Below are 26,971 nucleotides of genomic sequence, written 5' to 3'. Positions count from 1 at the left end.
CCTGTCTTCACTCTTCCTAAATTCCAAAAACAAGTCAGCCAGTAACTGAGTCCCAATAACCTCAATATTGTTTTACCATCCTTTTGAAATAACCCTTTGCATACAGCAAGGGGAAACTTAGATTCCTACCAGTGGAACCTTCTCAGGGAAGCTCTTCTTGCCACTCCATTTCAAATGAGTTCTTAACTGGGTTACTTTTCTACATACAGGAAATCAAACCACTTAAGTACTGAAAAGGAGTGGAGAGATTTCAAAGAAATATTTGAGAACATCTGCAAAAGGCAACTGGAACAACCACACAAACAAATGAAGAACAAATCAATTCCATTTAAGTTATGAAGACATTTTCCTTTAATTTATCCAAACATTTCATGTTCATGAAGTCATTTATTTAAGCAAATTTAAGCCTATAATATTAAATTTAAAAATATTACAATATTTACAAGACAGCTGGCAGAGAAAACTTACTGGTATAAACACAAATATTGTACTGTTTTCTTTTGAATACCTGCCAGTAAAAATTGCAGAGCAAACAGTTTTATCTCTTTGACGATCCTCGTTCATTATTGTACATAACAAAGAGCCCGTAATGGGGAATGCACCTTATCTGAAATGTTCCACTGTCATAGTTTTAGACCTTCAACATTCTTCTTCAAGTTCAGCAGCTCTCTTTCCTGCCTTCTTTTCTCCAGTTTGAAGGCTAATTTGTTAGCTTTCTTCTCCACTCTCCGTTCCTGTGCAAGAATATGCTGTTATTCAGATCTTCACACTGATGCAGACTGACTTTACAGAAGAAAATTCCCATGACCACCCCCACCCCAGCTTTCTAAATCTCACATCTGAAAAAATACTTTACCTTGCGCTCTTCTTTTATAGCTTGCTTTCTTGCTCTTTTATCTTCTTTGCTTTCATTTTTAGAACGTGGTTGGGTTGACACCTTAGGCAGATCACTGTCATTAATCATCTGCATTTGTTCAACTTGCTTTGCTGTGAGTCCTTTCTTAGGTAAGACATTGAGAGGTATTCCTGTTTTAGAAGATAGTCGGATTTCTTTGGGCTGGAAGAAAGATCAAATGGCATTGTGTTTTTTTCCACTCCTATTAAAAAACAGCTCACTAATGGCACATTTTTGTTGCTTTTTATAATGGTGTTGCAAGCCACAAAGGGGCTACTGTGAGAAAATAATTTGTACACTCCATTTCCTGCACTGCATATTTCGAATAGCTCAGGACACTAGGACTTACTTACCTTTGGTTGATACTTGATAAGTTGTGGATGGTTATATAAATTTGAGTATGTACCTTAAAAAAACACACACACACAAAAATCATGTATCAATAAGTATACTTTCAGTTCAGCCAAACATTACTGAGTTCCTCCTATATTCCTGACTTTAGTGTTTTCATAGTTCAAAATAACAATGGAGTCTCTCTTATGTTTTTAAATGTTTCAATTACAACTCAATTACTGAAATATTATTTTTCAAAATCATTTTCACAAATATGTACTTTTCCAAAGAAGTTGATGTACCCAATACTTTAAAATTACTATGATACTTTTAGCAGTAAAATGGACACTAAGATACTTACTACAAATAGATTCACAATCCCACTTCTCTTTGGCTTCTTCAAGAACTACAGTAACAATCTCTTCCTCCTCAGACCCACTGAGCTCATTCACTGGCAGGTCCTGATCCTCGAAGGGTTCAAGAGTATTCAGTTTTACACAACTTTTGGTTGAGTTTTCAAAAATGAAGATAGAGGAGGGGAAAAAAATACCACCCATTATTACACTGTTACGTTACTGAAACTGCACTTAAAGAGCTTAGGGAACTATAACATTTTTTAAAATCCACAAACTCATTTGCCCCATCTGTCACTTCCTGTCAAAATCAGCTCTACTCAGGCTTGCCTCTCCTCTACAGCAGGTTTTGGACATACATTCTGCTGATAGGAAGGAAAATTCTATCTGTGTCTTTGCAAGGTTTTAACACATTAAACAAGATGGCATCTTTCCTATATAACATGATCTTTTTTAAAGCCTTGAAAAGCATCAGCCCATCTGCCTCTTCAAAGTATTCAAATAACTCAAAGAATATAGCCCTTGTCCTGCTCTGGGATGTACATATGATAGTGATCAGGGAACATCAGACCTTTCTAGCAGATGTAAACACTTCATTAGTTTCTCTCAGAGAAATCACCTTGATGTGGATGATGATTTACCAAATATTTGGATAGGAAGTTATGCTAATCAGGCTGCAGAGACAAACTGATCTACTTCTCAGAACACCTTTTTCAGGAAGATGAAGAGTGTATATACTTAGAAGTCAGAATAATTCTTCAGCCAAAGAGGCTAGAAGCACCATCTCCTTCTCCAGGTGGAACATGACCTTGTACTCTAACCCTCAGCTATTCCATCATGACTCTCAGGTCAAAGCTATAGAGAAAGTGGTTCTCAGTATGTTTCCACCCACTGTTATATTCAGCTTCAGAACTCTTAATAGCAAAATGGGAGCCAAAGGTTAAGGAAAACATAATTTTCTAAACATGGATCTTGACTGGGTGATGTTCTAGATTCAGCTGTGCGATTACAGACTTTATTTGAAACGAAAAAAAGGAAGTAATCAAGGAAAAGTCACCGTACTTCTCCGCCTTCTCTTTATAGTAGTCATTCAAAACATCCTCTAAGCGATTGCTGTCTACTTGAATGGAACCTTCCAATTCAGCATTATCCAGAGCTCCAATTTCATCATCATCATACTGCTCATAAAACTTGAATATAAAGAAAAAGGATAAGATGAAAAATGAATGTATTCTTTAAGACTATAGCATTTAAATGGTATTTTTACATTACTTTTACTCCCGTACAATGTTTAAGCCCTAGGAGGATCACAACTACCATTTAAGTGTTAGCAGGGATTTAGCACCATAACAGTACGGTATGGAAGACATTCTACTCAGCCCTCTAAGACTGACATCTAGTCTGAATATAGGCTGCCATTTAATATGAAAATGACCACTGACAAATCAAAAAGACAACCTACAGAATGGGAGAAAACTTTTGCAAATGATGTGACCAGTAAGGGATTAATATCCAACATATATAAACAGCTCATGTAACTCAACATCAGAAACACAAAAACCAAGCAACCTAATTAAAAAATGGGTAGAAAACCTGAAGAGACATTTTTCCAAAGTGGAAAAGCAAATGGCCAACAGGCGCATAAGATGTTCAACATCGCTAATCATCAGGGTAACCCAAACCAAAACAATGAGATATCACCTCACACCTGACAGAATGGCTATCACCAAAAAGAATTCAAATAACAAATGTTGGTGAGGATGTGGAGAAAAGGGAACCTTGTACATTGTTGGTAGGAATGTAAATTGGTGCAACCACTGTGGAAAACAGTACGGAAGCTCCTCAAAAAACTAAGAATAGAACTACCATATGACCCAGCAATTCCACACCAGAGTATATATCTGAAACAAAAACACGAACTTGAAAAGATATGTGCACCCCAGTGTTCATAGAAGCATTACTTATGATTGCCAAGATATGAGTATCCATCAACAGATGAATGGATAAAGATGTGGTGTGTGTGTCTGTACACACACACACACACACACACACACACACACACACACACACACACACAATGGAATACTACTCAGCCATAAAAAAGAATGGAATTTTGCCATTTACAAAAACATGGATGGACTTGGGAGGGTATTATACTAAGTGAAATAAGTTAGACAGGGAAAGACAGATACAGTATGATATCACTTATAGGTGGAATCTAAAAAATATAACTAGTGAACGTAAATAAAAAGAAACAGACTCAAAGATATAGAGAACGAACTAGTGGTTACCAGTGGACAGGGAAGGGAGGAGGGGCAATATAGGGGCAGGGGATTAAGAGGTACAAACTATTAGGTATAAAATAAGGATATATTGTGCAAGCACAGGGAATATAGCCAATAGTTTATAATAACTATAAATGGAATATAACCTTCAAAAATTGTGAATCCCTATATTGTACACCTCTGACTTACATAATATTGTACATCAACTATACTTCAATTTTAAAAATGAAAATGAAAGGCAGTTATTCTGTTCAGCTTGGTGAACAAAATGCTAGGCAGAAATCTTTACCTCGTAGTATTTCACAGATGTTTTCAAATTCACTGATTATGCAAGCTAAAAGACCATGCAACTAAAGAGCCTCCTGTTTACGTACGAATCTCATTCTGGTTCAGATGATGCTTACTGCATTATTCCAATGCTGTTAACTCCGCTGGGCTTTGTAAAAGAATAAGCAGGGGGTGATACAACTCCTGAAGAGTGAGGTTATTACTAATAGTTTGCCTGTTGCTTGGAGAGAAGAGGGAAATGAGTACTTAGAGAAAAGGCAGCAAAGTCAGAGCCTTTACCTTAGATTCACCTTGAAGGAATTTACTCATCATTTACTTAACAGTCTGAATCCCTGCCATATGCCAGATACCACTTTAGGCCCTGGGATATTAACAGTAAGAAAATTACTCAAAAAAAAAAAAAAAAAAAGGAAAGCAATGGAATTTTGTTTATGCTCAGGCCAATGCTTGAGGAAGACAGCATAATCTTAGGGATTGGGATCAGAGAGGTTCAGAATCGAAGTATCAGATTCTAAGAGGAAGTCAGGAGGTTTGATCAGTCACCTTTTGACTTATACACATTCTTTCCGGAATTAAAACTGGGGTGGTTTTATGCACTCTTTTAATAAAAGACACAGTATGTTTCTAACGCTGAAAGTTCTAGCTTTGGGTTCCAATGTCATAAAATGTACTAGGAACTAGTATTAAAAGGCCCCTTATTTGGAGAGTTTACCTTCTCAAATCTCTCATCATGTAGGGTCAGCTGTTCATTTCTCCTCATGACCGAAGACGTCAAAGAATACTCAGTAAAGCGACTTTTCGTTTCTTCTTCCCAGAACAAGTTATTTTCTACAGCCCCAAGAGGTTTTCCAGGGTAAGACATATCCTCATCTGATGAGCCTGCAGGGTCATATTTATCATCATCACTACCTCCTTCCTTCTCATCATCCACATCTTCCCACTCACTGTCATCTTCAGCCTCAGATTTCCTAAAGTCAGAACCATAAATTAAATGTCAAAACAACTTGAAAAACAACAGAACCAAATGACTTTGCACAAGTAAAATTTGAGGGTATTTCAGAGGCAGGATTCTTGTTTAGGCAGGAACAGCTGTGCTGCTTGACCCGTCTGGTTTGGCTGGAAAAGTAATGAACTAGCAATCAAGCAACTTGGACTTTAGCCCCATCTATCGATGGTTTGTAAAGACCTCAAGTCTCACATTTTCTGCTCTAAAATCAGAAGTCTCAGATTAAATGCCCTCGAAGGCCTCTTCCAGCTATAACACCTAATGGTTACTATCCTACAGAAGAAGCAACAGTCAGGTCATTCCTGCTTCAAAACAAACCACACATACTGTATCTCCATTCCCTCTTCCTTTTCTGTTGGCTTATTGGCCCGAAGAATAAAATCATCTTCAAGTAGATTATCCGGATTATCAAAATCAAAATCATCATCAAGACCTGCGACAATGTCAGGATCAAAATCCAGCCGAGGTCCTAGAAGGAAAACAAAAATTGAGCAATAATTTCCAAGAAAGCATGATTCCTTCACTTAACATAATCTGAGTGGCTATTACATGCCAGATTCTGCCTATGTATTGAGGATAAAACAATGATTAAAAACTTTAAAAAGTTCAGTTCAGGAATGGACACAGAGATAGAGAACTCCAAGAAAATTTAAAAAAGAAAAAAATCCCTCTGGTTTCAATACCCACTAGTAAAAACTTTCATTATAGATCTACAACGTTAAGCTGTGTCTATTTAGCAAAATCCAAAGCTTTTACCCACAGGAAAACTGGGCTTTAAATTCACCTGTTAGAAGAAATAAATTTAGTATTTGTAGCCTGTGAAACTTTGTCTTTTCAGACTATGAGATTTTTAAAAATCCCAACCTGTTTCTTCAGCTGTTTGCTTCTATATGTATTAATAAAAATACTACAGAGTCCTAGAAAAACTTTCAAGTTCAAACCTGTAAACTGACATGGCTTCCAACACCCTTCACAAAATGGCCACTGTCTGACTCTACAGCCTCATTTCATATTAATCTTTACCCTTCATTCCAGGCATGCTAAAAGGTGTGCAGGTTCCTGTATCTGTGTTCTCTTGTTTTTGCACATAGTTTCCTCTGTCTGGAATATCCTCTCCTCCCCACCCCACTCTCCTTCATTCACCCGCCTAAGTCCTACCTGAGAAATCAACCTTGCCTCATGTCCTCTAGTACACCATGCCCAACTTCCCCAGGCTGGGTTTGGTGCCTCACCACTATTTATTCATTTGCACTATAATCGTAATTTCCCATTTACTGTCTATCTTTCCCAACTGATGGTAAATTCCTTGAGGTCAGGGATTATGCTTTTATTCTGATTTAACCCAAACATGGTCATAGTGGCAATTCAGAAATCTGTAGAATGAATTAAGGAATGAATGCCACATGGCAAATGTTAGTCAATAACTAAGGTAATTTAGCAGGAAATATCAAACACCACTTCTGTGAACTTCCGTGTTTGTTCTAAAATACAGTATTGGTACTGAAAAAAAACAAACATTATAATTTTTGGTGTATCTGGAACAGACAGTAAAATGGACTTCTATAAAATACACACTTGGGAGAAACTCTGAAAGCTAACAGATTACGTATTTTCAAGATTGCACTATATGAATGTAAGGCTTATTGAATATCATTGTTTCCTTTGTAAGAGGTTAGGCTAGGCTAAAATTCCCCTACCAGATCACCTAAAATAATTTTCCCACTTTCCTCTCCAAATAGGAACTTTAAAGACTAAGAATTTGATGGCAATAAAAGAAAAGGATGAAGATCACAGTCATCCCTTCCTAATTTACTGATCTCTAATCTGAATTCAAACACATCTCAATTCTTTAAGCTCTTTACCAGGGACAGAAAAACCCTATATCATTACTATACGTTTCTTTTTGTAAAACACAGCTCTATCCACTTGAAAAGTTAAAGAAATTATACACACCTGAAACAGGAGCTGCTTTATTTAACAATCCAACATCTTCTTCAAACTCTGATGCAAACACTGAGGAAGGCAATTTAATTCCAGTGGTCTTGAAAAAGAAGTTACACAATGGTTAGGTTTATTTAGAAATACTTTTGCACTACGAAGAGTTGAAATGCCCCCCAAAATTCATGTCCACCCAGGAGTACAGAACATGACGTCATTTGGAAACAGATTCCTTACAGATGTAACCAGTTAAGATGAGGTACACTGGGCGATGGGGGGGCCTTATCCACTGACCGGTGTGTCCTCATAACGAAGCCATGTGAAGACAAGACACACGGGGAGAACGCATGTGAAGACACACAGGGAGAACGCATGTGAACGCATGGAGGCAGACTAGAGCGCTGCACCTACAAGCCACGGAAAACTAAGGACTGCTGGTAACCACCAGAAGCTAGGAGACAGGCATGAACAGATTCTGCCTGTGAGGCCCCGAGAAGAAATAACCCTGTTGAAAGCTTACTTTCAGACTTCCGGCCTCCAGAACTGTGACAGAATAAATTTCTGTTGTTTTAAGCCACCCAGTGGTAATTTGTGGTAATTTGTTACAGCAATCCTACTAATACAACTACATTCTGCATTGTCTCTCACTTGTGCTCCAGTTACATATTTTAAACATGTATATTCCATCATTATCTCAAAAGCAACCTCCCTGCCATACTTCACAAAGCTTTCTCCAGTATTTTATCCCGCTTCATCCTTACAACCCCGTGAATTATCAGCATGCTTCAGTGAAACACAAGCTAAGAAAGGTTAAGTGGCATGCCTGCCTGAGACTAGTTAAGTGGGGTTTTGAGATTCAAATCCAGGTCTTGTAACTCCACTCTCCTCAAATTTCAAAACAAAATTAATCTTTTCCTGTTTAAACCAGAGATAACGTCCTAATCTCTAGTACTGGCACAGCTTTTCTCCAAACTGGCTGCTTAAATCCTAGGGTGGTCGTAAATCATTTCTAACCACTCATCCCTTTGAACTCTCTTGTATACAGTTACTTCACACCTGTCTTCTGGGCACCATCTTACTCATGGTTAACCAGGACACAGATGACTACAGCTGCTGCTTAGTCTACATCTAGTCCAATCTTCATATTACTGCCAGGTTAAGACTCCTTAAAATTTTATAATATGACCGTCCCGAACTTTTAACAGGTTTTCTCACTCCTGATTTTCAAGGCACTATAAACTCAAGGTCTACTCTATGTATCCTGTTACTCAATAATGCAACCTCCATGTAAATCAAGTCCAGTTCCTCACATCATGGAATAATTCAAAGTAACTTACGGAGCACACATGTGCTGGACATGATGACCCACAATGCTACCTCATGTCCCTTCTTTCTGACTGGAACGGTCCTTCTTCTCTCTTTAGAACCCACCCATTTTTTTTCTTTTTTTCTTTTGGCTGCACCAAACAGCTTGTGGGATCTTAGTTCCCCCACCCGGGATCAAACTTGGGTCCATGGCAGTGAAAGCCCTAGTCTTAACCACTGGACCGCCAGGGAATTCCCAAAGCCACCCTTTTAGGGACCAGCTCAGTTCCCTCCTTCACCATGAAGCCCTTCTTGATTACTGTTCTGGAACCTTCCTTCATGTGAACTCCCCTCATTCTGCAAACCATCCAATCTACTTCAACATGTACTGGCACATACTTTCTGACCGGTCCTTATGCTTTCGTTTCATCCCTACAACCACTTAGTTAATAATGTGAGCGTCACCACCAGGTGTTCTCTGTCTGTGGACCTGCCCACCATACCGTCCTCAGTCTAGCAGCAGGCAGGAAGCTGAGGCACACATTCTCACTGGCTCACAGACAGAGCCTGCTGAAATGGAAGCCTCTGAGGAGCATCAGTGTGTACCTAGTAAGCTGTTATGGCTTCCAGAGTTTTTCGGTGGCATAAACATGGACAAAGAAAGATCTGGCTTTCTGCTGTAGAATCCTATTTAAAAAAAGCTTTACTGAGATATAGTTCACATACTACACAATCCAGCCACTTAAAGTGCATAATTTAATGATTTTTGGTGCATATTATATTAATTTTTTTAAAATTGTGGTAAAATATATTTAAGATGCTCTTTGTGATTATCTATCCTTGGAAACCAGGGTTTAAAAAAAAAGGGAGGATCAGCTTGCGCTTAATGAATTACCTTTGGAAATATTTTTCAAATCATGAAAAACAGTCAAAGAATCATATACATAATTAAAGTGTAGATAGTGATTACATTTTTTAAAAAAGGGAACTGTAATTTGTTTTAGTGATTGCAGTGGTTCCGAACTACAGGAGGTTTGCCCAACTGCCTTCCACTGTGGCAGCACCTGCTTTCCTTCAAGTGAAAATTAGGGGCTAATCAAGCATTACTAATTTCTCCACTGTCTTTCTGCACTGCTTTTGTTTTTAGGGCATATTCAATATTGCTGGTTTACTCAATTTTGGTGGTTTCTTACAAATTACTTTAAAGTTGAAGAAACACATGGGACTTACCCATATTTTTGCATCATGCTACAGAAAACCAATGGCACTTGTTTTCAAACATAATTCACTCGTCCTTATAAACATCACTGATGTGTCCAGTAAAGAGTCTTATTCTGGGGAATTCCCTGGTGATCCAATGGTTAGGACTCTGCACTTCCACTGCAGGGGGCATGGGTTCGATTCCTGGTCGGGGAACTAAGATCCCATATGCCATGCTGCACGTGGCATGGCAAAAAGAAAAAGAAAGAGTCTTACTCTGTTAGAAAAGCCAATTCGATAGTGGTTACTTTTACCCAAAATGAATTAAGAATTAAAAACTAATCTTTTACTGGCCAACACAATTCAGCCAGAAGAACGTTAGGACTTTATTAAAACTTTTCTTACTACATAAGATAAAGATGTTAAGTCACTACTGGACCACCTCCCCTCCCTCAGTTGGTGGTAGAAGGAAATGAGTCAATAAGATATATATCCTATTACTGATACAACAGCCTTGGGGAAGAAGGTATAGAGAAGTAGCTTCTGTTAAAGATGTGGCAGTGGGGTGTGAGGCCTCACAAGAGAGCTATGACCTAGTGAGTGAATGAACAGGTGCAGTTATTACCTCTTTTTTGGTATGATACCCTGAAACCTAACCCTTCTGACTCTCTTTAAGCAACAAGTATGGACTGGAGGGGTTATGATCACATCTTCCCTAAGGAAAAGAATGTCTAGACCATGATAGGACTGGAGAATGAGAAGCAGGGGAAACTGGTGCCCTCTGTATCTCTTCTTTTTGTCAATAAACACAGTACATTAGTATCTTCTTTTTTTTTAAGTGCCAAGTGATATAAAAGTTTCACAGGGAAATTTACTCTATACTAATACTAAATTAAAAATGAGATAACAAAGGCATGCAACATGGGCATCCTTAACATAAGCAGGGAGAAGAAAACAGAACTTAAATTAGGAGCACTAATTTCATATAAACATGTTCTCTCATATGTACTTAAAAGATAAAGTATTAAAGTTGACTGCATTTTTGTTGAGAAGAGCAACAGAAACTTCGTTACAATCTATTGCCTCCATTCTCTTACGGTTAGCCTGCAGCTTCTACAAGCGTTAAAGATCTGAACATTCTGCAAAAGTTCCACAAAAGTTAAGTCTATCTTAGAGCAGTTTACGATGCTGAAACAGTTAAGCTGTTAACATACAGAACATCAGCAGCTTTTTCTTCTACTGAAAAGTGCTACCTAGCATGACCATAATTATTAATCAAAAGTTCCAACCTTGTCAAAAACCGTTACTTTCAACAACCCGAGAACAGGAGACCTGCTCCCTCCTGATGGTATGTATGTGCATACACATATACAATTTTAAGCGAAGGCATGGCTTATCTTTGTGCTCTTCAGACTGACACCGTTTCTTGCCCCAAACAGTTATCGTGATTTAAAAAATGGTGGTTCTTCACTCATGGCTCCTCACACACTCTCTCTCACATTTGAATTGCTAAAAAGTCTTACTGAAGTTGCTAAAGGTTCTTCTTTCTCATCTTCCCTGTAAGGTACACCAAAGGTATTTGTGGGAATGAGCTCTGAGGGCCCAGATGGTTCCTTCAGGTGCTGCAGGTAGTCATAATCATCATCAAAGAACACTCCATACTTCCTCTGTTCTGCTCGCCTTTCTTCATCTTTTATCTAGGATAATAAACAAAACGGAATTAGTACCTCTTCCAAGGATAAGGCTCAGGAACCTTCCAATGAGCACAGCTTTCAGAACAGGGGACAAATGGCCCATGAACATTTTGGCTGATATGAATGAGACAAAGAATTCTTGACAAACTCGGGAAACACAAAATGCCACATAAAATTAAAATGGAATAAAAAAATTCCTCCTTCCACTAGACATTTCTGGGCAACAATTTAAGCCAAGAAACACACACACACACACACTTTGTTTTATCATGTATGTGGAGAATTAGAAGACTAGGGGGCACTGAAAGGTAACTACAATTTCTTGTATTTATATGCAAAGAAACTTCTCAATGCACAATACCCACTGGCTTTACTAAAAAGCTACATATGCCAGTGTTCCCCAACACTTCCTTTCACATTACCCACACTTAACAAGTATACTCTGACTGATAATTACCAAATCAACTTCTTAAAGGCTCCCTGGTATTTTCTAAAGCTAATTCATGAGTTTTATATTTCATGAGATGACCAGGAGGCAAAAGGCAGTCTGTGGTTACGAAACGCCAAGATCTTATGGAAAGCAGAGACTAAGCATACTGTTGTGCCCTAAATAACACCATGCAGCCTTGTTGCTGATGGTTTAGTAAATATTTTCCACTACTCTACAAGACTGCTCATTTAAACATCTCCAATAAAGATAAATTATCCAACAAAATAAAGATGCACAATATAAAAATGAACATATTGGGTTTCTCTGGTGGCGCGGTGGTTGGGAATCCACCTGCCAACGCAGGGGACACGGGTTCGAGCCCTGGTCCAGGGAAGATCCCACATGCTGTGGAGCAACTAAGCCCGTGCGCCATAACTACTGAGGCCCGCGTGTCTAGAGCCCGTGCTCTGCAACAAAAGAGGCCACCACAATGAGAAGCCCGCGCGCTCCAACGAGGAGTAGCCCCCACTGGCCGCAACTAGAGAAAGCCTGCGTGCAGCAATGAAGACCCAACGTAGCCAAAAAAAAAAGAATATTATTTACTGAAAATTAAATCAGAGATTTTGTTTTCCAGAAGATCACAGTTATCTGAAAATAGCAGTTGGCTCACATAATTTATTAAAAACTATCAACAATCTACCTACAAACTTATTAGCTATAGAACAGGACCCACTTTCTGTGTAGGCAACAGAACCCTCTGGGGTGCAGTCTCATCTGCTGCTAAAGGATCTCGTTGGCTCCGGTGGACCAGATGAAAAGACACAGCTTTCTTCTTCTCTATAAAGGGCTTTTTCTTCCTGTGAGGCTTCAAAGAAACAGAATCAGAATAATAAAGTAAATCAGAACAACAACAACGAAACAGTGAATAATATCATAGTCCACATAGGCATCTTCAATAAGTTATGTTATGATCAACAGATTTTTAAAACCTGCACTTCCAAGGCAAGAAACATCAACTATGTTCAATACAATGTATACTACCTTCCTTCAACAAACGTTTGTTGGCACCTACTATGTGCCAGACTTTGTTGTAGGCACTGGAATACAGCAATAGGTAAGTCAAAGTTCCTGTTCTCCGCAAGCAAATCATCAAAAACATGATTTCAGGTAAAGACAATAAAAACAAAACACAGCGATGTGCAAATAACTCAAGAGTTACTTTAGAATGAGTGCTCAGAGAAGATCCCTGACAGTCTGAACCAGAATGACAGGAGCCTGCCACAGGAAAATCTGAGGAAGACAGTTCCTGTATCAACTATTAAAACCATGACACAACCGCTTAAGTTTAATAAGACTCATCATCCTTCTGCGTTTTTATTTTACTACACAACCTTAATTTTCTGAACTGAGAAAGCATCATTCCAGTTGAGTAAGCCGCCTTGCTTCGGGCCCAACCTTAGACCCTCCTTCACCCCAGAGCAAACAGATGGGGCAGACACCTGCCATTCCAATGTCTGGAGAGACTAGCAACTCCCTCTCTGCTCGACCCCATGAAGCACTGGGTGGCGCGTCTGTTTCCCATGTCACAGGTTTTTAGGCCTCTCGGGATGCTGGGATGGTAAAGAGTAGGCCATTCTCTTCTCTCTACTCCCCAGGAAGGCTTGGCCGCGGGAGACCCACTCTAAACTGCAAACTATGCCCGGGGTGGTGAGGGTAACCCAAACCGGGGCACTGGGCCACAAGCCGCCTGTCTTCACCTTCGGACCAGCCCTCCCAGTTCCAGGCCGCAGTAGCCACTGGCGCCAGAGGAACCCGGTCTCTGCCAAACCAGAGCGCCCCACCCCCGAGAAAGCGAGGCTTGCTCACCATGCTTGTAGCCGCGCGGCGCTCACCCCAAAGAGGGGCGACGGCTCTCTCCTAGTCGGACGGAAGGTGACACGGTAGCTCCCGAACGCCACTGAGGACCAGCTCGTAGCCGCGTCTTCACGCCGCTCCACACGTGCCGCCCCAGGAACCGGCCGGGAAGTCACGCAGCAGGCCGTGGATACGGACCAATCGCCGAAAGGCTGAAGGGTCACGACCGGAAGTTACGCAAAGCTCACGCCGTCTCAAGGATCGCGAGAAGCTATTGGCAGGTGGGGCTGTTCTCATCCCCGGGGGGGCGGGGCTTTTCTGGCCAAACTTAAATCAGCTGCGGAAGAGAGTTGCGGGCGTCTGTGCTGCGACGAGGCGAGAAACGGGGTGTTGGTGTTTGTGGGCGAACTGCTTTTATATATAGCGCCCTCTACCGAGAACAGAAGCCACGAATCTAGCATCCCCATCGACAGTTGTATTCCCTGCCTATTCCCAACCGTAAACAAAAAAACCAACACACAAGTAAACTGTGTACACAGAAGGAAGGTGGGCACCCTCCCGGGTCACTGAGGTTTCAGGTTCCCTCTCCTTTGGGCCGGCGCGGAGCTGGTTGCCTTAGCAACGGAAGATCCTAGGGCCTTGCTATTTTAGGCTGCACCAGGCTTAATCAGGTCTTTATTTTATTTTTAACCAACTGCGTTCAAACATCCAGTTAACAAAACCCCCCTAGACTCTGTTGACAGTAGAGGAATTTGGACTAATAAAATATATTCAGAATCTCTTTGGTGTTTGCATACCTTATCTTGGAAGGTGGAAACTAATGCTTATTCTTTCTCAAGCCATGCCTCAAACGTTTGAAAGTAGTTTAAACAAATAAGCTATAAGCACACCTGCTTAAGATTTCAGGTAGGTGCTGGCGCGCTTTCATGGCTTTTCTTGGGCAAAAGAGGATAGTAATGCATTCAAAGTTCTATCAGCAGACCTTTCCTCAAATTTCTATTTCCCCTTCCCAATTTCTGGTGTCTTTCCAATGTTATCTTGAATTGTGTATTGACGTCCTACCTATTATTACTATAAAATCTATAGAATACTTATAGTTTTATTACAGTAAAACTTATAGAAACAATTTAGGACCACAGAGCTTGTGTTGGGATAATGCTTTGTAACAGGGATAATATTGATACATAACACTCCTATGGGCTACACATTCATTATAATTAAGCTTCATGAGTGCAGGTTTTGTTTTGTTTTGATCTGTTTTATTTACTACTGTTTTCAGGACCTAGAATAGTGCCTGGCATGTATACTCAATAAATATTTGTTTAAATGAAGTAACGTTCTGGCACTTTACCTGAATTATCTCAGGTTTTCCTGACACTAAAACTGAGGCATAAGAAAGGTCAGAATTGGATGGGTTTGCTTGTCTAAAAAAATGCATCATTTTCCATTGAAGCACGAATTTCCCCCTACAATATTGAATGATAACAGTAGTATGCTAGGTATACTAGCTGAAATTGGTTTCTGGCCTTTGTTTCACTCTTACTGTGTAACCTGGGGCAAGTGAGCTTCAGTTTTCTGACCTGAATGTAAAACGGGAATGATAATATTATTAACATTTACCTCATAGTATTGTTGTCGGTTTAAATGAGAACCTACACGTGAAATGCTTGGACCTGTGCCTGGCTTGTGATCAGCATTCAATGAAGGTGAGCAATCGTTCTCTTTCCAGCTTAGTGTAGTTACTCACTTAATGTCATTGTTGCCTTAGAATGGCCAGCTCCTGAAACTAGGGCCTTCACCATCTGGGATCTGTCAGCAAACACGTGCTTTGGCCTCACATCACGTTCACATCATGGCTCTCTGTTAGCTTGCATCTTGACCCAACCTGTCAGCTTCCTGGAATCCTAATCCTTTTGATTTCCCTTAATTTCTGGTACCTTTTGGGTCACTTATATTACATACATAGACTCTTTTACTTGCTTCTAGTCCCTAGCAATTTTATGTTCTTTAAAATTCTTTTTAACTGCACATCCTCTTGATATTGCTTGGCTTTCTGCTGTTCTTAAGAGTCACAAGTACATACACTTCATTGGTGAATACACTTTGGAAATATTGATCCCAATTAATTTTCCTTACTGTGCTTTCTAATTATAAAATGAATTTTGAGTATTCTTTCGTATGTTTCGGTTGTGTTCAAAGCACTCAGATGATGTGTAAATGAAATGATTTTACAATCTTGGAGATAGTCAGGTGATGAAATAGTTTATTAAAATTTCATTGTAGTAATTTCTTCATAGTCTTAATTTACATTGTCCATGGGGGTATTTTTATCCTTTTCCACAGATTCTGTTATATGTGTTGAGGATTCTTAACTTCCTCTCTATAGCCCAGACCTTTTTCCTGACTTTCAGGTCATATATCCAACTGTATGTCTATCCGCATATAGCTGTAGTTGCTAACTTTTCATAATTAGATAAATACCGTAGGGAGGAGAGACCTGGCATTTTCAGTACTTGTTGACCTAAGGATGTGTTCCTGGATGAACTTTTAACCTTGGCTGGCCCAAGTCAGACAATCTGGAGTAGGGAGTACTCAACATAGGAAAGAATTTGCCCTTAATTGTTCTTGCAGGTATACTCAGCAGTTCAAATTTAAGCTATAAATCTTCTCCCACAGTCAGTTGAAGTTTGTTACCTCTTTAGCTCAGTCCCTGATTCCTGAGTCTTCGCCAACCTTTCTTAATTTTAATCTCTTTCTTAATCTTGCTACCACATTATTCTTCCTAAAAGACAACTCTCATATTATTCCTATTCAGAATTTTCCAATGAGTTCCCACTGCCTACTCAATACCTCCCAGGTGCTTTAATATAGCCCTCATTATCTTCTGTAGTTTCACCACAGACCACAGTTCCACATTACTTTCCTTTTTTTTTTTTTTTTTTGCGGTACACGGGCCTCTCACCGTTGTGGCCTCTCCCATTGTGGAGCACAGGCTCCGGACGCGCAGGCTCAGCGGCCCTGGCTCATGGGCTCAGCCGCTCCGCGGCATGTGGGATCTTCTCAGACCAGGGCACGAACCCGTGTCCCCTGCATTGGCAGGCAGACTCTCAACCACTGCACCACCAGTGAAGCCCCTACTTTCCTTTTATTCCTCAAATTGAGTGAAACCAATTTTTCCCCAAATACAGTATATACTCTTCCAACATTACAACTTTGTTTACATCATTCCCTCCAACCAGAGGGAATGATGTAATTTGGTACCTAGAAATGGTACCACTTTTAGCAAAAGAGCAAGAAAACCTTTACACAAATGTTACATTCTTAACCTTTCTCTAGAGCTTTATGTGTTCTATTAGTGTCCACTTTTTACAGGACAGAGTTCAAAACTCACAAACCGAACAAGGACTTGGGTTGTCTGGACAGCAGTGCTGGTGGCAGCAACTCCACGCCATGTCTGAGTTGAGGTCCCACAAAGAGTTTTGTCAAATTTAATAAAGTTTAATAAATCCGATGCTATCAAAGCACTGTAGAAAATGAAAAAATTGTCCATTACTTACCTCCATTAGGTTTTAGAAAGTAATGTTTCCATGTAGAACCTGGTTGAATGTGAGAAAAAGTGGAAAGTAGTTGTTGAACTACTACACCTACCTTGGAGATGTACTGCTGATTTTTAAGGGCAAACTTGGGGCCAATTTTCAAGCCTATTCTACTTTTTGGTCCCAATCTTCTCTCTTACAGGTCTTCCCTCCAGGATAAAGGTACACAAAATTGCTTTTCAACTTTCCACTCATACTTTTGCCCTTGTCCTGGAGTTGAGGGAGGCTCATGTACAATTTGTAACCACTGCTGAAAAACATGAAAAGTATATTGCAATTCCTTTTCTGGTCAAAATATGTTCCCAAGCTCTCTCCTTGTTTGTAATACATTAAATAGTAGGCATAATGAGGAAGTCTGTTTATTTTCTATATTAGAAACTCTAAAGGGACTATCTTATTTTCACACATTATAATGTGAATGAAAACAGCAATAGCAAATCTCCTCAGATATAAAAAGACAGGAAGTTTTTAAAATAAACTGTAAATTGCTGTTTAAAGCAGTAATTCTTTAGACGGATATTTTTTTTTTTTTTTTTTTTTCTTTTCAAGACGGATATTTTAAATTAAAAGTACAAACCGGGCTTCCCTGGTGGCGCAGTGGTTGAGAGTCCGCCTGCCGATGCAGGTGACGCGGGTTCGTGCCCCGGTCCGGGAGATCCCACATGCCGCCGAGCGGCTGGGCCCGTGAGCCACAGCTGCTGAGCCTGCGTGTCCGGAGCCTGTGCTCCTCAACGGGAATGGCCACAACAGTGAGAGGCCCGCGTACCGCAAAAAAAAAAAAAAAAAAAAAAAAAGTACAAACCACGAGGACTTAAATACAAAAAATTTTAAGTCAGGAAGAGTTGAAATTACAGGCAATGAGAAAAGCTGTCTTATTCTTGCTTTACAGGTGAGGACTCTGTGAGCTGTTAATTTAAAAATACCGAGCACTGTCTGAATACAATAGAAACTGGAACAAACTGAAGCTGGGAATTTCCCAATGATTTTATTGAGGTAACTTTTCCCAATTTTATACATATATGCATTTATATATACTTAAGAAAGCTAAACAATGTTCTAAGGCACTTGGAATTGTGCACAGCAAAGTATCCTACAATATTATACAACTACATAGAGCATAATTTTGCTTTTTAAATAACACAAACACCAATACGGAATAAAAAAGATAATACATAGTCTTTCAGGTTACAATAGTGGAATTACATATACATATGTGTGTATACTTGTAGATATTTATACCCACATACTATAATACAGTACAGGTTTAAGAACAACAACAAAAAAGAGAAACTGTCATGTAATCAGTACACAGTTCCAGTTATTTTTAGTCACAGATACTATACCTGTGTAATATGTAGGGTTAGATCACTCACTGGAAATTAGAAATCATTCAGTCTGATAACGATCACAGCTTACCAATCTTATCACTTCCACCAAAGCTTGAAATAACGAAAGAATGCATATAGTTCTTTATATAAAAATCACTGTTACACAGAAAAAAGATGACTAGTTTGAGTTTTTAGTAGGTACTAAATCTGGTGAAATTGGTGCAGAATGTTTTGAACACATTGGCACATTTCTAAGCCACAGAAGAAATATTTTAAAAAATAAAAATAAAAATTAGTGCCTATATTTTTAGTGATGAAAGTGGTTTGACCCTAGATTCATTCAGGTTGTTTTTGAATGCGAGTTAGCATTGCCATGGCGATTTCTTGTGGAAGTTCTCTAAGCAGTGTATACATAGTCAAACTATAACAAAACATCCAGTAAGGGAAAAGCCCCCTAAATTGGCAAGTGGCACAAATATCATTGGCATTTTAACATACCACAAAATTGACCTGAGGGTGGAGTGGCATTCTGCCTCATTTACTCCCTTCAATTTATTCTTAAAAAAAAAAAAAAAGTATTTCACAAGAATTCTTAAGCACCATCTAAAAATTCACAATATAATCACCTTTATTGACTGAGTCGCTCTGCTTCAGAAAAGATATTTAGAAATTTTAGTATTGAAAACAATTATAGTGGCTAACTTCATTCGATCTGTTAGCTACAATACATCCAAATAATTTCGAGACATATTTACCATTCAGTTTTGGAGATAAAAAGTTACGAAAGGAATAAGTATGTTTATGTACTGTTAGTATAGTATAATGTTTCACCTAGGTAAAACTCATTTTGTGTCTGATCATCGTCGAACTATGAACAATATGCAAGCAATCCACAGCTCACCCATGTTTCCTTCATAATTTAGTATTCACAAATCTAAGAAAAGTTGAACTGCATGGCTATATTTATGCAGGGGGGAATTCAAGCATGTGCATGTGGATTAAATGCTTCTTTAATAGGATAAAGAGGCAACTGTTTGGGAACTCATGGGATGCAGCTTACCAGGTGAAATCTAATGGTGATTTTCATAGACCAAGAGTTTTGTTTATGTGGATTGTTAGCTGTCGTGTTTGTAGTTAAGCCATGCAATGATCCTCATGACACTGACAAGGATTATGACCAACAGTGTAGTTCTGAGGTAAAATTGTGAGGCAAAAAACAAACAAAAACAAAAAAAGTGTACTTCATGTGAAATCTCCCCTTTAAGTACATACAGGGACTAATCAAGCGACTATGCCTGTCGGAACTGCCTAAGCTACTCAATAACCTCCTCCCTGAAGAACCGGTAAACTAAAGCTGCATCAGAAGGCTAGAAACAAAAGGCTAGAAAGATGATGGGGGAGGAAACTACTCAGGGCCCAAAGAAATGCAAGGGAGTCAAGATGACGTTTTGAGATAGACACTTTTTCCTGTGTCCTCAAATTGCAGTAGACAGTGGCATTTAAGGGAGGAGGTACTGCCCTCCCAGGAGGGCATCTGAACATGGGGGAGCGCTTTTTACTTTTCGTATTTACAATGGCTGGGCATACAACTGGCATTTAGGCAGCAGGGGCCTGGGAGAGTAAACATCTTGCAATGTGTGGGACATTTCTGTACAAAAAGAATTGCCCAGCTCCAAATGCCAACAGTACCCCACTGAGAAACACTGATGGAGTGCTTTGCTCATATGCGCAGCTGTGCTAGCAATGTGAAAAGCTAAATGACATTTTTCTGTGCAGTAAATCCTAGCCTAGCTAAAAATGACCCTTGCCTATAGGGTTGGCTTTTGGTGGGAATAGCTGCTATAGGATTCTCTCTTTTTGCCAGAAATCTTACAGCGTGTACAATAGGATTTCTTAATTTGGGATAAACCTGTCTTTGAAAAAGCTTAAGTGGGCTATTTTTTCAGTTGTTTTCTAGAAATGTTAATGGTGGTTTGCATTTCCATAAAGAGCTTAAGCTTAATGATTACAAAAAGTAAGTGGAAAGTGAAAATGAGAATGGGTTGGGAGTATTCTACCCTTGTCCTACCACGCTTTGATCACTGCCAAATTATAATAACGCCTCATGCTGCTCTTTGAAACTTGCGTGTCAACTATTTGGAGATGTGCTTTCTCTCAGAAAGATGGTCCTATTAATTTGATGATTACTTTTGCTGTTGCATTCCTGTCTAGGACATATTTCAGCTCCAAAATTTCATTCTGCTTTGGCAAGTAAAACAATGTGACATATACTCAAATGCCCAATAGTGGAAGATCAGCCAGTTCAAGTGGCCAAGGGAAAACTTTGTAAATAAATTGCATCTTAGTGGTTCCTTAGTGCTCATAACATTCTCTAACAATGTGAAGAAATTAATTATTGTCTCAAAGTATATACTTTCACTAGTAAGATTAGGCTTAATAATATGATTGGATCTAGGAATGTTTAAGCTACCATACCGATGAAATGACATAAATTGATGTATCTTGTACTAGCTTGATTCCATCTCACCTATTCTGAGAACGATTTCTCACTCTGTGTGAAATGTGCTGCTGGGACGAATTAAAGAAATAATATGACATTTTTGAAGAGCTTTCACTGTTTAAATGTGGAGATACTACTATGTGATAGACAAGGTTGCTTTTTTCTATTGTGAATACAGTATAATTTGTGAAAGTTGTGTCTGACTCTATTAAGTATAAATACAATGCCTGTTTTTGTGTTAAAATGTGGTACACATTAGGATATGCAATGTTAATGCAGATTTTTCTCTCTTTTAAGTGTAAGTTACTGTATTTTTTTTAAGTGCCAATGCAGCACTGAATTAACTGCAGGTTGTAAAACCTGAGTTATGGGTTTTAAGGACTTATCTCTCATTTTCAATATTCGATGATTATTCAAGGGTGTATTCAATTCCTCTACTTCCTTAAAAAGATTTTCACTGACATTTTAGAACATCTACAAACAATATATTTACTAACATAAGAGAAAGATAAGTGATTACAATCATTATGCTAATAAAGGATATGAAAATGAAACCAGAAAGTCGTTTTTTCTGGGTAAATCAGATAGACGAGTGTGCTTTTTTCTCCATTTAAAACAGCTGTTCAAATACCCAAACTAGTTCTCTGAATATTATAGATTTCATCTAAATAATTTTAGGAATTATCATAAAGGTAAACTATATTGAACAAAAAGAAAATGCTAGACATTTCACACCATAGGAAACTATCAGGCAGGGCTGCCAAAAATTAACACTAATCACTGGAGAACTAGTTTTGTCAGCCTAATTGGTAATGACCATGAAGATGCTGATAAAGCTAATGGCATCTTCTTACTACCTTACTGTTACTGTTCTTTTTCTCCATTTTAAAAAAGATGGAAATGGTCACTTCGGTTTTTACAGTCTGTCTAGTTTTTTCCTGCCTGTGACCTTTCTGGAGATGGATTTGTTCTCTTCCTTAATCACATCTTAGGGACCCAGGAAAACCACTCACTTCTTCTACGTCAGCCTCATGTTACACTTTAAATAGGAAAAACCCTGGTGTTGTATTACAACAACCCAATTCACATAAACATGTATTTTTATAGAACTGTAGCTTATCGGTTGGATTGCAGAAATGCTGGCATTAGGCGGATACATAATTCTATGGAGGGTGGTCCACATCTTTGTATCCTTTTAGGGCTGCCAGGTAAGATGGGCTGCTGAGATGGATATGCAGTGTTTCTGCCTTTTAAAATTAGCTACTGGGGATATGGGGATGTATGGATACGTATAGCTGATTCATTTTGTTTGTTATACAGCAGAAACTAACACAACATGGTAAAGCAATTATAGTCCAAGAAAGACATTAAAAAAAAGTAAAATTATCTATTAAAATAGAGCTTCATTCTGCAAAATATAGCTTAGCTCATAATCCTTCCATTCTTTCCATAGCTTTTTATTTAAAGGGTCATTCTAATGAAATAATTTGTGGTTCCAATTCTTAAAAATTAAACTAGTATTGGTTAATTTTTTTGACTTTTAAACTTTTCCCTAAACATGTCAATCATTAGAAGAAAAAGTATGGGTAGTTCATAAATCTGACATATCATACAAGGAAAACAATATATTGAGGGACCAGAGTTTCATTTTTGTACCGAGTGCATCTCAGTGTAGGGAATAAAAAAACTGTATCACATGTACTGCTAGTGGGAAAAAAATGGTTCCTTTTATCAACCAAATAGAGACTTTCTGTGATATGTATCTTGAGTGATAAAACAGTGATAAATGTCTTATATTTACCATTTTTATAAGGGCCTTGTGATTAGAAATTAAAATGATGTTCTAAGATTATAAGTATAGAAAATTAAAATAACACTACATTCCTTGGTATTTTTCCCAAGACACTAAAATGACAATAAAACAATATCATAAGGAAAAACATGGCTTCAGCAAAAAACTGGAACCTAGTTAATATCTGTGGCTGGATTTAAACACTATGAAATGGATAAAACTTCAGCCAGCGAAAGACACTTGGGCATGCAGAAAAAGTTTTTCAAAACAAAAATACGTCTTACTCTATCAAGGACATGACAATAGTGTAGAATTCTAGGTTTATTTTATTAACGCATATAGCTGAGTGCAGCAAGAGGTGTCAGCAACGCTGGCTACTTTTGTTAGTTATAAAACGGTCCTGGCTTTTTGTAATAGGCTAAGTGGGACTAAATCTTTTTTTATTTTTGAAGCAAAATCATCCAATTTTAAGTGGTTCTTTAAAATGTAAATGAATGGCAGGATCCAAATTTGTCCACCAGATTAAATGTTTGCCTTTTGGTTGAAATAGAAAATTAGAGTTTTCCATATAATGCACCAGAATCATTTCAGAAAATCCTAGTCCAAACTCTGAGAATAAAATAAAGTCTATTTAGGTCTTGTCTTGTTGTTATACATCTCATGTGTTTTTAATAAAAGGGGCACAAAACAATCATGAAAGAACAATGAAATGCAAGGTGGTATTTACATATGGTCATATGTACTTGGGAGCAGAAGCCATACTATGCCTGTGACTCCATGGAAAACAGTAAGATGACAATAGAGGACTTCTTAATGTAAACGATATTGACTGTAGGCTCATAGGGAAATCTTCCATAACTTTAATCTCACTGATTATTTTGCACTGAAAGTCAATGCTATATTTATGGATGCAATCTGCAGACTCTTAAAATATCAAATGAGGTTCTCCTCACTTACAACTTAGCAGAAATTTTCTGTTCTTTTAAGTCTTTGGGTGAGTATTTTTTTAATCCATGTGCTTAATTTTTTTAATAGCAGCAATCCAACTTAATGCAGCATGGAAAATAAGTAGTTCTTTTCATTCCTATTCAGAGCTAACTGCTGGCAGAAAACTTGCATTTCGCTTAAGTTTTAACTTTGGATTCAGACTTTTTAAAAAGGTGCCATGATTGTCGATATTATCTTCTTCAGATCAAGTACGATGGTTTCAACATTGGAGATAATCAAGCTAGGGAAAGACCAAAAGATTTATTTCTAAAGCCTGCTACAGATTTATAGGGTCGAATAATTACGTCTGACTTTATTCCCAGTCCTATAATCCTCGTGGAAGGTTGGTACATTAGGTAAGGAGTATTAAAAAAAAAAAGTAAAGTATGTCTAGCTATGCTACTTAAAGCATGCAACAAAATTTGGGTAAGCATGCTTATTAAGAGTCAGTAAAAGCCTCTCGCATTTAAGAAAAAGGTACATGAAAACACTCAGACTTATTTCTGGCAACTGAATTCACTGGCACAACAAAAAAATAATGGTACGACACTGTACCAATATAATGATGAAACAAGAATATTCTTCTAGGGTCAGGTCTTTAGGAAATCCACCTTGGGTGATTAAACTCCCAAATCCCTTAATAAGTTCTCAACTACCAAAAGCCTACTTTGAAAATAACTTTATGCTTCCATTTCTTCTTTTCATTAACATAATGAAGTACTTCTCTTGCTTTCTGATTTTCAACCCCCCACCCCTCTCCAGTGCTCAGAAATTCCATTCCCCATTCTTCTTTAACTTGCACTCTTAAATGTGGCTTTCTGGCAACAGGGAACCAGCGATTGTCTTCTGCTCATCTTCTTTGATTAAAACTCCTGATGAAGAATAAGTGGTGTAACCATGGTATCCCCTTACCATCAATCCACATGCTGGACAGCAGAGTCGCTGCACCCTTCCCTTTGCTTGTTGGCCTATCCGGGCTGTATAGGTGGGGAGCACGTTCCACACGCTTCCTTCACCACAAGTTAAACGGAAACACACACATTCAAATCCCAGTGCAATATCAGGTTTTCAGGAAGCGAGGATTCCCCCAAAGATGATCAGTCTGTTTCCAAAGAGTCCCGCACTTCATTATGGACGATGAAACCTGAAATATGAAACAGAAACTCTGTGAGACAGTAGAGAAACACAACTCTGCATTCAGTGAAATGAATAAGTTACAGCAATGCTTATGATCAAAGGCAGCTCTAGCATCCCCAACTGAATTACTGTTCTAAGTTATTGTCAGAACAGAATACCATTATAAACGTCATGTGGAAAAGCAGAGACAGCCCCTCTACAAAAGATGCTGCTGGGGCTTCCCTGGTGGCGCGGTGGTTGAGAGTCCGCCTGCCGATGTAGGGGACGTGGGTTCGTGCCCCAGTCCGGGAAGATCCCACATGCCGCGGAGCGGCTGGGCCCGTGAGCCATGGCCACTGAGCCTGCGCGTCCGGACCCTGTGCTCCACAACGGGAGAGGCCACAACAGTGAGAGGCCCGCCTACCGCAAAAAAAAAAAAAAAAAATCAGATTGGGCAACAAAGTAGCCAATGGACCAGGAGAGATTTAGAACCTTTTAAAGCGAAGCATTTTCCTGGAAAGTGTCCTGCTTTTAATTTCCAAAAATTAGCAGGACACTACAATTTGCTACTATTTGCCCATGGATCCATTAGAGAAAGAGTTCACAGACTGGATTTTGTTGGAAGGTCAGGCCATCATCAGCACAGCTTCTACGTTGGTGAAGAAAAGAAGATGACTAACCAATACTGTGACTGCAATAATATGCTGACAAAGCTGCAGGGGGTCAGAAGTGCTACCTCAGGACTTCCCTGGTGGTCCAGTGGGTAAGACTGCGCTCCCAATGCAGGAGGCCCAGGTTCGATCCCTGGTCAGGGAAGTAGATCCTGCTTGCCGCAACTGAGAAGCCTGCATGCCGCAACTAAGAAGTTGGCACGCTGTTAACTAAATGATCCCACATGCTGCAGTGAAGATCCCGTGTGCCGCAACTAAGACAGTGCAGCCAAAATTAAAATAAATAAATAAATGTAACCTCTCTTCATATGCACTGCCCAGATCTGGTCAAAAAACCCGTATATTTTCTTGCACTATCCAATCAGAAAAGGACATTTATATCCTATTTAAATTAGGCATCTTATCTTCAAAATCAACTCTTAAATTTTATGGTTAGAGGTCCTAAAAATGCAAATTATTCTTAAGTTTGGTACTACTCAGTGGTTTGCGTTCATTTTAAGGTACATGAAGTTCAGCTTTACCTCGGGGGAAGTTTGCCTATCTAACAGAATGAGAGTTTTGGCTTTAGGCTTCAAGTTGATGAAGCAATAAATAGGTTTCCTGTGCTCTCAGGATACTTAAGCTTTTCGTCCACCCTTTCTTCAGAACTTTCCTGCAACTCAAATTTGAAGTTATCTATATTTTCTTCTTCTTGTTAAAACTGCAATAAATCTTTCTTATTTTCATACTGTTGAGAGGGAGTGAATAGGAGGAAAAAGCTAATTTTAAGTCATGGAATTCAGGTAAAGATAGTTATTTTCCATAACAGTTCCTCTACAAATTAATATATAAAAATGTCCTCACCTTCCTGTAAATTCATTCAGATAATATAAAATATGAAATTACTCACAAAGTGTAAAATATTACTTTCCTATAATTTCCTAATTGATATATACAGAAATCCTGAATAATTCATTTTCCCTTTATTTAAAAGGGTTTAATGGTCACGGCACATACACTTACGTTAAACAAATGAGGAGACTCTCCTAAACCACTGTGCCTTGTTCAACCGGAGTCAGATGACATGCTGGATGGGATTTTGTTAGTCTGAATAGGCAACCATGCTTGCAACTCTGGTGGTCGAAGCAGCATTTTGCAATTCTTTTTAGTTTCTGTCCAGGTATTAAATAAATGGAGCACCCAAGAGAGAAATGAGTATGCAGAAGCAGCCTTCTCATTTCTCTGTAGAGGGGCCCTGAATTAATGTTTATTGAGGTCACAGGTGTAGTTCTTGCCATGTCACATTTTGATAAACCTATCTAGAAGCTCAAAGAGTGGTTTAATTTATCTGTAAATCCACATTGGATAGTAATAACTTAAGGTGTCACAGAATGAGAAAATTTCTTTAAATACACACACAC

General features: G+C 38.8%; 2 protein-coding genes across 7 annotated transcripts in view; both read right to left on the bottom strand.

Annotated features, from left to right (window-relative positions):
* Window positions 1–327: 327 nt before the first annotated feature.
* On the bottom strand, window positions 328–13,752 carry LTV1 (LTV1 ribosome biogenesis factor). 2 transcript variants are annotated; one of them, XM_004327405.4, is made up of 11 exons: window positions 13,594–13,752; window positions 12,461–12,592; window positions 11,127–11,300; window positions 7,114–7,201; window positions 5,488–5,629; window positions 4,867–5,122; window positions 2,644–2,771; window positions 1,590–1,729; window positions 1,249–1,301; window positions 857–1,057; window positions 328–734 (listed from the first exon to the last, which is right to left on the bottom strand). In XM_004327405.4, exons 1-11 carry the CDS (start codon window positions 13,594–13,596, stop codon window positions 624–626), a joined length of 1,428 nt encoding a protein of 475 aa, XP_004327453.1. In that variant the 5' UTR covers window positions 13,597–13,752; the 3' UTR covers window positions 328–623. The 2 variants fall into 2 exon arrangements, with proteins under 2 accessions (XP_004327453.1, XP_073645783.1); XM_073789682.1 differs by lacking the exons at window positions 11,127–11,300; window positions 12,461–12,592; window positions 13,594–13,752 and adding an exon at window positions 10,893–10,944.
* A 6,597-nt stretch (window positions 13,753–20,349) lies between these two features.
* PHACTR2 (phosphatase and actin regulator 2) overlaps window positions 20,350–26,971 on the bottom strand; it is a 254,176-nt gene continuing 247,554 nt past the window's right edge. For all 5 annotated transcript variants that reach the window (XM_033867798.2, XM_033867799.2, XM_073789679.1 and 2 more), the window contains one exon: window positions 20,350–24,928. In XM_033867798.2, the coding sequence (XP_033723689.1) occupies window positions 24,913–24,928 (16 nt within the window). In that variant the 3' untranslated portion in view covers window positions 20,350–24,912. The remainder of the gene's footprint in view (window positions 24,929–26,971) is intronic.

This window comes from Tursiops truncatus, chromosome 12 (genome assembly GCF_011762595.2).
Source record: "Tursiops truncatus isolate mTurTru1 chromosome 12, mTurTru1.mat.Y, whole genome shotgun sequence".
Lineage (NCBI taxonomy): Eukaryota > Metazoa > Chordata > Mammalia > Artiodactyla > Delphinidae > Tursiops > Tursiops truncatus.
This window is presented reverse-complemented; position numbering and strand designations above follow the sequence as displayed.

Excerpts from the sequence above, each read along its gene's own strand:
- LTV1 (XM_004327405.4), bottom strand. Across the intron at positions 2,772-4,866 it reads ATGATGAGAGATTTGAGAAG|TTTTATGAGCAGTATGATGA; the intron begins GTAAACTCTCCA and ends TTTATATTCAAG. Across the intron at positions 1,730-2,643 it reads TATAAAGAGAAGGCGGAGAA|TTGTGTAAAACTGAATACTC; the intron begins GTACGGTGACTT and ends CTCAACCAAAAG.